The 14,632-nt window shown below is 51.7% G+C and overlaps 1 protein-coding gene across 1 annotated transcript in view; it reads left to right on the top strand.

Moving 5' to 3' along the window:
* Atp2c2 (ATPase secretory pathway Ca2+ transporting 2) overlaps window positions 1–14,632 on the top strand; it is a 74,354-nt gene that overhangs the window by 9,066 nt on the left and 50,656 nt on the right. Inside the window, exons 2-3 of the mRNA XM_008827911.3 lie at window positions 11,480–11,590; window positions 13,615–13,731. Of these exons, the coding sequence (XP_008826133.1) occupies window positions 11,480–11,590; window positions 13,615–13,731 (228 nt within the window). The remainder of the gene's footprint in view (window positions 1–11,479; window positions 11,591–13,614; window positions 13,732–14,632) is intronic.

Genomic DNA, 14,632 nt, shown 5'->3' with positions numbered 1-14,632 from the left:
TCCAGTGCAGTCTCTGGTCTGCCGCAGACCTCGGGCCCCAGCACGCCTTGATGGCTCCAGCTTCACTGGACCAGCAGCCTCTCATTGGTTAGATACCACCACCTGCCAGAGACCCTGTCTCTCATAGACACTAGGAGTGGGAGATTGAGAACAGCGTCCTATGGAGGAGGGTGCTCAGGGCTGGTGGGAGGACAGATAACCTGTCGGATCATTACACTGTGGAGTACGTTATTACCACTGGACATGAGCAGAGGTCTCTGGTCTGCCGCAGACCTCGGGCCCCAGCACGCCTTGATGGCTCCAGCTTCACTGGACCAGCAGCCTCTCATTGGTTAGATACCACCACCTGCCAGAGACCCTGTCTCTCATAGACACTAGGAGTGGGAGATTGAGAACAGCGTCCTACGGAGGAGGGTGCTCAGGGCTGGTGGGAGGACAGATAACCTGTCAGATCATTACACTGTGGAGTACGTTATTACCACTGGACATGGGCAGAGAGAAGGCGGGGCATCAGAAAGCAGACAGCACCTGAGTGCTACTGCTGTGGTCCGGTGCAGTCCCAGCAGGCTTCCTGGAAGGGAGTGGGGATGCAGGGTCTTCTCCTGTTTGGTGTGGGCAGTGCCTGGTTTCCTTCAATGTCACCTTCTCTCTGGTTTCTGAAAACCCCTGCATGGCTGGCACCTTGACCTGCTGAGCCATCTCACCAGCCTTGTTGTGGGTTTTTATTTTTAATTTATTATTTTTATTTTATGTGTATGGGTGTATTGCCTGAATGTATGTGAGTGCACCCATGTCCTGCAGTGCTGCAGAGGTCAGAAGAGGGCTTCGGATTCCCTTGGAACTGGAGTTAAGGACGGTTCATAGTCCTCCCCAGGACCCCAAGTATTGGTGTATTGAATCTCAGTGCGTTTTTCCTTCATTTTTCATTGACTTCTGCTAACGTTCGTTGCTATTAACCTAGGGCGCGTCTCTCCCCCAACCTCTTTCTCTCTGTCTTTTCCTTTCTATACCTGACTTCCTTTTCTCATAAACCAACACAGTAGCAATATGCACAGTGTCACCCTGCTCTCCTCACTCTTTGGATCTGTTTCCCTCCCCAGCACTGTTTGTCACTGTGCAGTGGTTGGCCTACAGTGTGCAGAGGTGTTCTGGACCCTTCTCTGCGCAGCTCTAAAGGCAGTGGGGATGTGTTACAAGATTCTCTGATCCAGGCTGCTGCCTGAAGATTCCACTTGCTCCTGTGAGGGCTCGTGTAACTTCTTCCACTTCCCCACGCCTGCATCCGCCATGCCTGCATCTGCCACTGTGTACAATGAGAGAGAAACTGTACATGTATCAGAGATGCCCAGTGGGAAGGAACGATTCATATGTGTGAGGGGGGGCATGTGAGGCCAATAGTTCTTCATGTGTATCTGTGTGTGTGTACTTGGGTGCATATACACGTGTGTGCTTGTGTATGTGGAAGTGAGAGGACAGCCTTGGATGCCATTCTTCAAGCATCTTGTTTTTTAAAAAATATTTTATTATTTTTATTTTGTGCATATGAGTGTATTGCCTGCATATATGTAAGTGCACCTGTCATGCAATGCCCATGAAGGTCAGAAGAGGGCGTCGGATCCCCTGGAACTGGAGTTACAGATGGTTGTTAGCCACCATGTGGGTGCTGGGAATTGAACCTGGGTCCTCTATAAGAGCAGCCAGTGCCCTTAACCACTGAATCACTCCAGCCCCTTGGGGTTTTTTTAGACAGTCTCTTACTAGCCTGGAATTTTCCAAGTAGTCAGTAAGCCCCACAGATCCACCTTTCTCCTACCTGCCCTCCTAGCTCTGGGATCACAAACACATGCCACCAAGCCCGGCTTTTTTTTTAAAATGTGGATTCTGGGGATCCAACTCAGGTCTTTAGGCTTGCAAGGCAAGTGCTCTACCCACTGAACCATCTTCGTCTTACTTCTTTATTTGTAGATAATTGTTATCACTCAGCTCCTTCATCTGTGTGGAGTCATCCCCAGTCCACCTCCCTGAGGCTGGCCCAACCTCCCCAGAGGCCTGGGCCCTTGTCACTGGAACATAGCCAACTGAGTTTAGCCTCCTCCTCACAGACACCTAGCTGGTTCCCTTTGGAGACAGACCACAACATTAGGATGATTGTCTTCAGAAAATCCCCAGAGGCCAGAGGCTCAGCGGTCAGGCAGCCCACCTGGGAATTTGGAGGCTGGTCTGCCTGACTTCTAAAGCTTGACTTCGCTGTGCTGCTGGCTAAATTTCTCTTGGTAGAGTGCAAACACTGCTGTTTCACAAGCATTTTATGCAAATGCCACCTCCTTCCCTGTGTGACTCTCACCTGAGTAATCCAGTTATCCTGTCTCCTCCTGGGAAGTGGGTCCCACCTTCCTGCAGTCAGAGATCTGGGGCCAACTGAAGCTGAGAGCAGGGGTCAGAGGCCAGTGCTGCTGCACAGGGTCAGAGACAGTCGTGTGGGGGGGTCCCCCCCCCCCCGTTTTGGCCTTGGAGTTACAGGGAGAGTCAGGCAGTTTTCCCCAGGGTTGGAAGAGAGCTGCCCTGAAAGGCTGACCCTGCCCTGAGGCCCACAAAGGTGACCTCGGGACAGGCAGAGCCTGCAGCTGGGACCAGAGGTGCGACTCCTCTTCCAGGAACTCAGGTGAGGCACTTCCTGGAGCCACCTTCTGTGTCAATCAGGCTCAATTAAGGCCCTGCCTTGTATAACCTAACCCAGTGAGAATGGCTCTGAGAGGCAGGGATATGGACTGGTGGGTCCACTGCCCAACAGAGACCTTAGACCCAGTCCTCACTCAAAATCTGCCTACCATGACCTTCAGTGAAGCCTTTCTTTCCTGGGCCTCCACTTGCCCCTCCAACGAAGTGAGCACAGCAACATCTAACCCCGTCTTTTTGGTCAGACTGGGGAGCCAGGACATGCAGAATTAGCAGCTGTGTTAGGCCAGATATGGTCAGTCAGTGAAAGCCAGGACTGCGGCTACAAAGGAGCCCGTGAAGGTCACTAAACAGACATGACCGTCCTTTGCCCAGCTCTCTCATGGTTAACACGTGACCGTACTGGCCGCCTCACCCTCGTCACCCCCATTTTGGCACAAATTACAGACATGGTGCTTCATCACTCTAAAACACTTAAGGACTTTAATTTCTAATTAAGTAAAACCCTTACAGTCCATGCAAGACTATCACCCAGTCACAGAACACATTCAACTAGTGTCTGATGATGGCCTGTGGATCCACTAGGGTCTGGAGCCTTCCTGGTCCTCTGCCATGAGGGTTCCTTGGAGTGTCCTGGTCTTTCATGTCCCTGGCGTTCTTAAAGATTTCAAGCTCATAACTTTGTGGACTGTCCCCCACCCCACCCCCCAATTGGGCTTGTCCAGAGTTTCTTAAGGATTAGACATGGGTTCTGCTCTCCTGAGGGACCTTGTAGAGACAGTGCTGTGGGTCCTACTCTGGGAACAGTCAGAAAGCATGTGACGATATTTATTGTCTGTGCACGGGTGCACACACGTATGGAGGCCAGAGGTTGCTGGTGGGTATCTTCTCTCTGCTCTCCACTTCATTTTTATTTTATTCTATTTTATTTTTGTGGTTTTGATACAGGGTCTCCCTGTAGCCCCAGCTGGTCTGTAACTCACAACGTAGACCAGGCTGGCCTGATCTCAGAGATCCACCTGCCTCTGCCTCCTGACTGCTGGGATTAAAGGCCTGCCCAACCATGCCTGGCTCCACTTCATTTTTAACAAAAGATTTATTTTTATTTTATGAGTATGAATGTTCATCTGCATGTATATATGTGTAATGTGTGCATACAGTGCCTGCAGAGGCCAGAAGAAGAGGTCAGATCCCCTGGAACTAGAGTTATAGGCAGTTATAAGTCAACATGTAGGTGCTGGGAACTGAATCCAGGTTCTCTGCAAGAGCAGCCAGTACTCTTACTGCCCAGCCACCACTCCCTCCCTCCACTTTATTTTTGAGGCAAGGTGTCTCAATGAACCTGGAGCTTACCAATTTGGGTAGACTAGCCAGCTCCCGAGATCTACCATCTCTGCCTCCCCAGGACTGGGGTTACAGGCGCATGCTACCCCACCTGTCTTTTACATGGGTGCTAGGGATCGAACTCAGGTCCTCATGCTTGTGCAGCAAGCACTTTACTGACGGAGCCATCTCCTGACCCCCTTGACATACTACTTGTCCTGTTGCCGGTGAGGCAGCTCTCACCCCTTGACTGAGGTGGCGTCTTCCTGGGTTCTCTTCTTTAAAAGCCAGCGCAAACCCATTTGTGATGACTGAGCATTTCCTTGAGAGACTTGTGTGAGCTGCTGCTGCTCATTCCTGTGTCATTCTGTCTCTGTGTGCATGACACTTACCTGGCACGGCTGCCATCACGGTATAGCAGCACCCTGATTTCCTGATTTTTCTGATCCCACCGCCCAGCATTCACTAGCAGTCTGCTCTAGGAAGAGCTTCCCACCCCCAGCAGTTGAGTCATTCACACAGTGTGAACATATGGACTCCTACGTGGCTGTGTTGACAGTCGGTCGCTCTTGGCTTTCTGTTCAGCTTGCCCTGACTTGTGGAAGCCACTCCTGCAGCCCCTGCCGTCTTGGCCTCCCCCAGAAGCAGGCCATCTTGCTGAGCTAAGAGGAAACGCTGGGCTTGCTCCCGTCCCTCTCTTCCCCACTCAGGGCAGCATCCCCATCTCCTGGGTTCTGGGTGCGAATTTTGCTTGGGTAACCCTGTTGTGAAGCCAAGAATCAATTGCTAGGTTCTCTTTGCTAGGGGGAGATGGGATGTGTTTGTACACGGACACACTGCTGGTCTATGTTTGGCTTGTGTACACACATAAAACCATAAATTGCAATCCCATAAACCTTGAGCAGTCCCTGCCAGCTGCCTGTGCCCTTACTGACAAGGACAGCACGGGTCACCATGTCCATCAGCACTCTTCTGCACTGAGCAGACCCCTCCCCTTGCCAACTGCGTGTTGCTTCCTACATGCGTCGGCCGCCACTCAGCCCAGCTGTCTCCCCTTCAACAGCATGCACACTTTGTGGGGCTCAGTGTGTCCTACTGAGAGCTTACACTTCCTGAAGCCACACTACCAACAGACACATATATGCACAATACATCTGTACACACGTGCACACATGCAGCACGTACACACGCAGCACATAAACAACAGACACATATATGCACAATACATCTGTACACACGTGCACACATGCAGCACATAAACGTGTGTACATATTCATGCACACATGCATATGTACACAGAGATACAACACATGCACACATACACACATAACATACACAAGTGTACATACATGCACACACTACCTGCATGCACATGCCATGTACACACAACACACACAAGGCAGCACTTGCACATACACGGGTGTACACATACGCATGTGTGCACAGATACAATACATGCACATATACATATGCATAACATGCACGCTCATACACAAATGTACACATGTGCACACACTGCATACATACACATGTACACAGAAACAGGCACACACAGTACAATCTCAGCACACGAGGGGCCTCTGAACCTCCTGACGCAAGGCTGGGGCTGTTCTCTGAGTAATCTCAGCTACAGGCGCTGGCTAGCGGAGCCATGGCAGGGACAGGAAACTCACAGGATTTGCTGAGGGGGGCCTGGCGGGCAGGTGGGGAGCTGGGTTTGAGCCCAGCGGAGGCAGGCAGCCCTGCCGACCACAGCCGCCCTATTTGCTGCCTTTAGGAACTGTTTTCTACCTGGAAACCATCACCTCTTTGTTCAACTGGCTTCAAGATCTGGGAGGTGACCTCCCTCCCTGAGGGTGCTCGGATCTGTGGCTCTTCCTGACTGCTCTCTGCCGTCAGCATGTCCTCTGGGCCTGGCCTCTGTCCACACTGTTCCCTCCTGGAGGCTTTTCCTGCTGGGCTCCTTCCGCTAGCAAGCTAGGTCTTGTGGAATCTCAGCATCTCTTCCTAGGGAAGCCTCTGACCCCTCTCTCCATCCCTGCCCCGAGACCTGCCAGTACTGACTGTCCCCTGTCTCCATCCTTGACCCCAGACCTGCCAGGACACCCTCTGAATCAACGACCCTTGTGGTTAAGATTCTACACACAAGAAGGCACAAAGCGACCCCCCACTGTCCCTGCCTTTAGCCCCCTGGTGTCCAAGCCAAAGGTAAGCTGAGTTCCCAGTGTCTGGTGGATTCTTCCAGAAGGACATCTTCCATATTCTTTGGGGGCCGACTTACTCAGTGTCTGGTAACTCTTTCCTGTCTCCATCTCTCATGAACAGTACCACCACTTGGGAAAACTCTGTGAGCATCTACTGTAACTGAACACCTGCCCTGAGACCTAGCCATTCCACATAAAAGCCCAGACTGGACCCATCCTACTTGCCCCCGCCCCCGCCTGTCATTGGTTAATAGATTATGGTGTAGTGATGCAAACAAGTCCTGTGGTTCCGTGTAGCAACAGACAGTGAGTGGCAGTCATTGGTGAGAAAACAGACATCTCACAAATACAATACATGCACATGATAATATGAGGCCAGAAAAGCCAGCCCTGGCGTCCCTGTGTGTGTTTTCACTTCTATGGGCTTCCAGAGCAGGCAGAGCAGATCCACATGGGTAGAAGCCTGAGTGTGTAATCCTTCATGAAAGTGGTGAGTGGGTGAGAACATGGTGCCGGGGATGCTGGGAGCTGGAAGCTCTGTTCCGGTTCTGGGGGTGCTCACTCAGATGTACATACATGTGTGTCTCCATCCAGGTGTATGTGAGATTTGCACACGTGGCTGTGGTAGGTGTACCCCAGTGCATAATTAACGTTTCCATTCAAGGACCCAGAAAGGTTGCCTGATGTTTCAGAAGCAGCACTGTGCCACGTGTCACGGTGGCCCCGTTAACCTGCCAGCCCTTGTCAATGGGCACATGGGTTGACACCAACATTAAGCTGTTATGAACAGTACCAGGTGGTACAACTGAGCAGACTCATTTGTAACAAGGAAATCTGAGCAGGAAATGACCAGAACGTTTCCAGCTTGGATGGTGTCATGTACCCTGCAGCAGGGACTGTTCTGATTGGGCCCCTCTGAGTGCACCCAGCGTGTAAGACACCCTTGAGCTTATCACGGGCTTCGTCTCCCTCTCTGTGAACTCCTAGTCTATATTTTGCCCAGTTCTCACAAAAAGACGAGCGGATGGTCTTTTCCTTCATCTTTGGCATTCTCAGGGATAGGTGTCTTCTGCAGAGGTTTTACCTTTGGATTCTGTGTGCGCTCCCGCTATGTGGGAGACGGTCCAGTCCTCTTTCTACACTGGAACTTCAGGTGGTTCCTTATCTGAGTTTTATCTTGTACTCAGAAAGTTCTTTCTCACCCTGGGATCTTAAGAAAACATCGGCCCTGGCTTCCCTCTACCCCCTTGGTTCCTTCCTTGTCGAGGTAGTCCTCATTATTCCCAGTGAACGTGCTTGCGTAATTTCTTGGCATAGAGCAGGAACTGGGTCTGGTTTCTCTGGTAGCAGACAGAGTTCTCTGCACTCAGGAGGAAGCCAGGGAAAGAAAGAATGAACCAACAGAGCATTGTTCAGGCAGAGAAGGCTCTAGACTTGGGCCAGTCGCAGAGGCCACAGCATAGGCCTTTATCTGGCCATCCCCAGGAGGGGCGCCCTGCACAGTGAATGCCATTCCCTGCCTGTGTCCTGCACCTGCACTTGCGGACTGCCTCCCCCAGGCTGGCTGCACACCTGCTGCCATGACCAGCCTGCCCCTCCCTCAGTCCTCGTCAGCACAGAGACTGCCTCCATCTTCCTTCCACAGCATGTCGGAGCGCCTTCTGTCTGCGTGCCCTGTGCCTGTACTCTTGTATGAGTTGCCTCACAGCTTGCAGCCCATGGTGCAGTGTGGGGTGCAGATGTGTGGGTGAACAGCACAGAGGCTCTGGGTACAGGGAGGTGCTGGAGTCTGGGACTTGGCAAGCAGATGGTGGGGCACCAGGACCTCATTGTTGCTTTAATGTAGTACCACAACTTCCATAGCTCCAAGCCACACCCATGTACTCCCTGGGAGTTTGGAGGACAGAGTCCAACCTGGGTCTCAAGGGTGAAAATCTGACCAGGGTAGCTCTTCTCCCCAAGCTCCCAGAGGCCACCTGCCATCCTTAGCTTGTGACACGTCTAAGTTATACAAAGATGGTTTTTCTTTCTCTATAGCAGATCTTTCACCATCCTTAGCTTGTGACACCCCCCCCATCTCCATCAGAGTTCAGTGACCCCATCAGGTTACTACCCACACAGTCGTGTGTCTTGAATTCTTTTTTTTTCGGTCTTTTCGAGACAGGGTCTCCCTGTAGCCCCAGCTGTCCTGGGATTAAAGGCGTGTACCACCACACCTGGCTGAATTCATATTTAATGTCACTGCAGGGCACCCAGACACATGTTTCAGATAAACAATAGCCCTTTTTATCATTTGTTTGGTCTTTTTGAGACAGGGTCTCCTTGTAACCCCAGCTGGCCTGGAACTCACTATGTAGACCAGGCTGGCCTTGATCTCACAGAGATTCACCCGTCTCTGCCTCTCTCCAGAGGGATTAAAGGCGTGCGCCACCACGCCTGGCTGTTCTGTCTTTTGAAGACAGGGTCTTGCTATATAACTCATGCTGACCTTGAACACTCAGTCCTCCTGCCTTAGCCTCCCAGGTGCTGGGATGGCAAATGTATGCCACCATGCCCAAGGTTTTTAGCAGACTTGTCCCTGGCTCACAGGACCACTGAGGAATTTCTGATGACTCATCTGGAGTTGAGGTGACTGGGTCTCTGTACTCTGGTGTGTTAAGCATGGTGTCCTGTTCAGGACCCTGGTGTTCTGAATGGGGGGACCACGACATCCCCATCGTGATCTGTGCTCGGGGCTTCTTGGCACCGGGCACCGCACTCACATCTACAGCCAAGTGCAAATCCATGATGCCCCTGCTGCGACATCTCCACTATCCAGAGGAGGAAACTGAGGCAGGGGTCAGATTTAACAGGAACGTTGGAGAAATACATGTGGTATCTACCCCAGGACAGGAAAGAGTCTCCTGGGGTCTCAGTTGATGACATTAACTTGGAATCCCCTGAGCTGGACAGACAGGCAGACAGACAGGCCTGGAGTGGGCTGCCGAGGCTGTGCCCTGCTGTGTGCACACCTCTTCTGCACTGAGCCCAAGAATGCCTGTTCAGTCAACACCTTCCCCTGGGCCACATTTGCCTTTTGTGGCGCTCTGGGGAGTCTCCACTGGGTTCAGCACCAGCCTGAGCCTGTTGCTGGGGGAACGCAGCTCTGAGAAGCCTGTGTCCTGGACTGCTGCCTGAGGGGCCCACACGTGAGCATCGTGTTTGCTGCAGGCAAACAGTACTCTGGGGTCACAAAGGAGGCACACAGTCTGAACAGGTCAGCTAGTTTGTGATTCCACTATACGAGCTATGCAGATGTTAATCCTCGGGGAAGCAAGTCTGTGGCTACAAAGGCTGCTGGGAGCGGGGAGCTGCCTAATTGCGGTGGGCCAGGCAACATCAGCTGCAGCCACATCTAGAGATGGGTTTATCCAGAGAGAGCTTGGATCTGGAGTGTTTCCAGGCAAGGGTGTGTGCGCGTATATGTGTGTGCATGCATGTGTCTGTGTGTGTGTGCATGTGTGTATGCATGTGTATGTGTGCATATGTGCATGTATGTGTGTGGGTATGCATGCATGAACATGTAATTTATGTGTGCATGTGCACATGCGTGTGAGCTTATGTGTATGTGTATGGATGTGTAAGTGCATATGTGTATATGTGTGTGTGTGTAAGTGCATATGTGTGTGTGTAAGCATGATGCCCCGCAGTCACTTGGATACTCATTAGGAGTCAGTGCTGTACAGTAGTCAGATAGAGAGAACGAGACTCAGAGGGAAGGGCAATGTACTGGTCCCCGGTCTGCTTCCCACCCTGCTGAGCAAGATGAGGGCTGGATTGGTGGTGGAACTAGAGCCCAAGAGCCAGTGACATGCATCTCTGTACAGAAATTAGCCAAGAGCAGTCTCACGGAACCGTGGAGCTGACGGAGCTGGCGAGCAGCCGCATCCTCGCTCCCCCTCTGGTTGTTGGCTCAGGGAGGAGAATCCCAGGAAGCGGATGTGGTTAGTGGGTCTTGTAGACAAACCAGGCATGGGGCAATTCTGTGTCAGGGGGGCAGTGCCTGGGGATCAGGGGAAGAGGAACTTGGACTCTGTGTTCTGGCTAAAGGAGGACGTTGTCGGCACCTCTCTCCCTTCCTCCTTCCCGGTTCCCACGGCCCGCTGGAGAAGGAAGAGAGAACTATCACGTCCTGGCATCAGAGCACTAGGAAGAGTGATGTAAACACCTACGTGCCCTGCTCCCCTGGCCTCCTCTGTTCTCACAGCCTCCAGGGCCTCTGGTGTTGGATGTGGCCCAAGCCCCTGGCACAGATCCTTGGGCTTCCAGAACTCAGCTTCCCCTTCCACCTCACAGAGGTAGGGCGTGATACCACACAGTGCCACAGGAGGTGTCTTTACAGCAGGGTGTCCATTTGGCAGGGCTTCCCAGGGTTCAAGGCTCAGGCTTCTGAATATGAACCCCCCCCCCCCCCCCCCCGCCACTGTAGCGTTCCTGCAAGTCCTGATCTTGTTACAGGAGTTTGTTTCATGGGACTGGAGAGAGCTCAGTCAGTAACGTGCTTTGACATGCAAACACAAGAACCTGATCCCCATGTTTGAATCCCCAGCATACATGCATAAGTCTAGTGTGATGACACACATCTGTAACCCTGTCCCTGGGGGCAGGGGTACAGAACCAGATAAATCCTCAGAGCTCTCTGGCCAGGCAGTCTGGCCTAATGGGGAGCTGTGGGTTCAGAGAGAGATCCTGTCTCCATTAGCAAAAGGTGGAGAGCGATAGAAGAAAACCCCTAATGTCTATCTCTGGCCTCCACACACGTGCACACCACATACAAACACTATACTTGCACTAAAAATAATAATAGAAAAAGGAAAGGGGTAACTTCCAAACAGAAGCGTCAGTAACGGCCATGGAAAGAAGCCAGGCGTCCACCCTGGGAGGAGGGACAGGAGTTGGGATCTCCCCGTGTGGTGAAATGCTGAGCCCCGTGGAAACCCGTGTGACATCATGCACAGCTGTCACTAATGACACTAGGTGAAAGAACACACATGGAGAGTGTGCACTTCTTGTGATCATTTCTAGAGCTCACACCAGAACAACCACCTTGGGTGATTGGTAAGGGAGGTTTTGGGGACTGGCCATATCTGTCTGATGATGTGGAGGCAGGTTGTGGGGGTGGATGTGTGTGTGCATTGGGGTATGTACACTTTGCATATGTGTACTGTGCTTTAACAAAATGTCCTTGTACTTAGCAGCCTCTCTCTCTCTCTCTCTCTCTCTCTCTCTCTCTCCAGATTGAAGAACAGAATGAGTTGAAAGCCATTGAAAAAGAGAAGACGGTCACAGCTCTGCCGCCCAGGGAAGCTTGTAAATGCAGCAAGGAGGATCTGGCCAGAGCCTTTCATGTAAGAATTGCATCTGTGACTGTATTGGTACTTTTCTGTTGCTGTGACGAAATATCTGACAAAAGCAATTTAAGGGAAGGAAAGGTTTATTCTGGCTCACAGTCTGAGGGTGCAGTCCATCACGGTAGGGAAGGCGTGGCCAGGTGGGGGGCGGTGAGGCAGCTGGTCACATGACATCCACAGTCAGCAGAGAGAGATGGACGCTGGTGCTCAGCTCACTCTCTCCTGTATTCAGCCCGGTCCCCAGCCCATGGCATGGGGCTGTCCACACTCAGGATGGGTCTTCTCAGTCAGAGCTCTCTGGAGATGCCCTCACAGACACACCCAGAGGTGTGTCTCTGTGGTGATTCTGAATCCCGTGAAGTGGACAAGATTAACAGTAACGGGGTCTGTTGCGGTTGTGAGGTACTTTGTAGATGAGGAAAAAGCACCACAAGGTCCCCAAACCTCTTATTATCATTGCTGCAAAGACCATCCCCGAAGAGCGGCTCACATTTTGAAGCAAAATCTCAAAAGTTCTGTTGTCACTGGAGCTAGCACTGCTTGGGTCCCCACTACGGGCCAAACGTTCTTCCATCTGCTGTCCTGGGGTGGGGAGCTGTGCAGTCAGGGAGCCGTGCAGCCCAGGGCTCCCCCAGTATCAGAGCCAAAACCCTGACCATGCCCAGTTCCCACAATTCTACAATCTGAGGCGCTTCCAGTGACTGACATCAGGCTCACAAGTTCCCCAAGGAAATTAGAATTCCAGAGCGGGGCAGAAGAGACAGTCCCAGCCCAGGAATCCTTGGGGCCTGTATTAGTCACTTTTCTGTTGCTGCGATAGAAACACTGACTAGAGCAATTTATGAAAGGAAGAATTTATTTGAGCTCACGGTTCCAGGGGAATTGCAGTCCGTTTTGGCGGGCAGGCATGGTGGCAGAGGTGGCTGGAGGAGGAGCAGAAGCTAAGCTCTACATCTTCAAGCAGGCATAAGGAAACAGAGAGCAACTGGAGATCTGGCAAGGCTTAAGAACTCTCTAAGCCCACCCCCAGTGACGTGCTTCCTCCAGCATGGCCACACCTTCTAAGACCTCCCCAAACAGCACCACCAACTGGGGACAAAATTTCCAAATACTTGGAGCCTATGGGGGACATTCTCATTCAAGCCACCACAGGGTCACAGGATGATGCTGGCTTCATGCCTCTGGCTTACTTAGAAAATAAAGCAAATATACCACATGTGTGCACACATGTGTACATATATGTGTACTCATAACCATCATGCTTTGGCAAAGCAAATAATACATCAGTAAAAAGGTGCACATTAGGGCTGGAAAGCTGGCTCAATGGTTAAGAGCACTGGCTGTTCGTGGAGAGGACCTGGGTTCAGTTCCCAGCACCCACATGGCGGCTCACAACCATCTGTAACTCCAATTCCAGGGGATCTGACACCCTCTTCTGGGCTCCATGGGCACTGCATGCACAAACTGTGTATATTCAGGAAAAATACTCGTACACATAAAAATAAATTCAAAAAAATTTAAAGGTGCATGTTACCACATGAAGGTGTTGGGAAGGTTCTCAGGTCCTGCTCAATGGCATCGGGAGGGGAGGAGGAAGCACCTTTTTCCTGGCCGAGGCATTTTCCCTGTATAGAAAATTACCAGCTGGGCGTGGTAGCACAGCCTTTAACCCTAGCAGTAGCGTCAGAGGTGGGCGGATCTCTGAGTTTGAGGCCAGCCTCAGCTACACGGAGTTCCAAGCCAGCCAGGGATACACAGTAAGACCTTATTTGATCTTCCTTCCCTATTCAAAGGCATCTGGAGTTGCTCCAGCCTCCCCCCAACTGCTGCCAGCCCCCCCGCACAGCTCTCTGTCACCCCCACTGGGGCCTTTAAGCCAGTGTCTTCTCCTTGATGGACAAGCCCATTTTCCTAGTCACCTCCTAGAAGTGGGCAGCTCTAGGCTGGGACCTCTGACTTGGCTCTTAGGCCCTGGCCAAGCCGATTGTCGACCTCCCTCTGTACCTGCTGTCTCCTTTCAGGTGGACCTGGACAGCGGCCTGTCAGAGTTCGCCGTGACCCAGCGCAGGCTGGTCCATGGCTGGAACGAGTTTGTTGCTGACAACGCAGAACCAGTGTGGAAGAAATACCTGGATCAGGTAGGAACACGGTGTCCTGCTTTGTACACCAGGGGTCCTAGCCAGGAAGGGCAGGGTGGGCGCTCATTCTGTAAATATTGATCCTGGGTGTTCTTGAATGGGTACCACCTGTGGTATGGTGGATGCGCTTCAAGATAAAGAGCTTCAGTTCTCTGGGCTGCCCTGACCCTCCAGGAGGAACCCTGTGTAGGTGACTGAGGTAAGTATGCACACTCACGACAAACAGTGATGTTCCTTGCCACACACCAGGCACCATGCGAAGTGATAAGTAAATAGCATTAATTTCCTCAATCCTCCCCCCAAACCTATTTGCAGAGGGAGAGAGTGGAGCAGAGAAGCAGGAACACTTCCCCATGGTGCACACTTTGCCAGATGTGCCAGAGACTCAAGGTGCCCTGGTAAATGGGAATTTCAGAGGGCCAAGGAAAAGGCGTTCTTCAGCATATGTGTCTCCAGTGTTGCAATAGAGTATAAAAAAGGAAGTTCTTTGTGGGCGGGGAACATGGCTCAGTCTGTAAAATATTTGCCTTATAAGCATGAGGACCTGAGTTTGACCCCCAGGATCCACTTAAAAAAAAAAAAAAAAAAAAGCCTGGGACTGGAGAGACTGGTTAGGAGCACTGGCTGCTCTTGCAGAAGACTTGGGTTCAAATCCCAGCACCCACATGGTAGCTAAAAACCATCCATAACTCCAGTTCCAGGGGATTCAACACCCTCTTCTGACCTCCACAGGCACTGCACGACACGGGTGCACTTACACACATGCAGGCAATACACTTATACACATAAAGTAAAAATAATAAAAATAATATTGCCAGGCATGGTGGCTCATGCCTTTAATCCCAACACTTGGGAGGCAGAGGCAGGCAGATCTCTGTGAGTTCAAGGACAGCCTGGTCTA

The sequence above is a fragment of the Nannospalax galili genome, unplaced genomic scaffold (assembly GCF_000622305.1).
Source record: "Nannospalax galili isolate Female #2095 unplaced genomic scaffold, S.galili_v1.0 scaffold933, whole genome shotgun sequence".
NCBI classification, from domain to species: domain Eukaryota; kingdom Metazoa; phylum Chordata; class Mammalia; order Rodentia; family Spalacidae; genus Nannospalax; species Nannospalax galili.
This window is presented reverse-complemented; position numbering and strand designations above follow the sequence as displayed.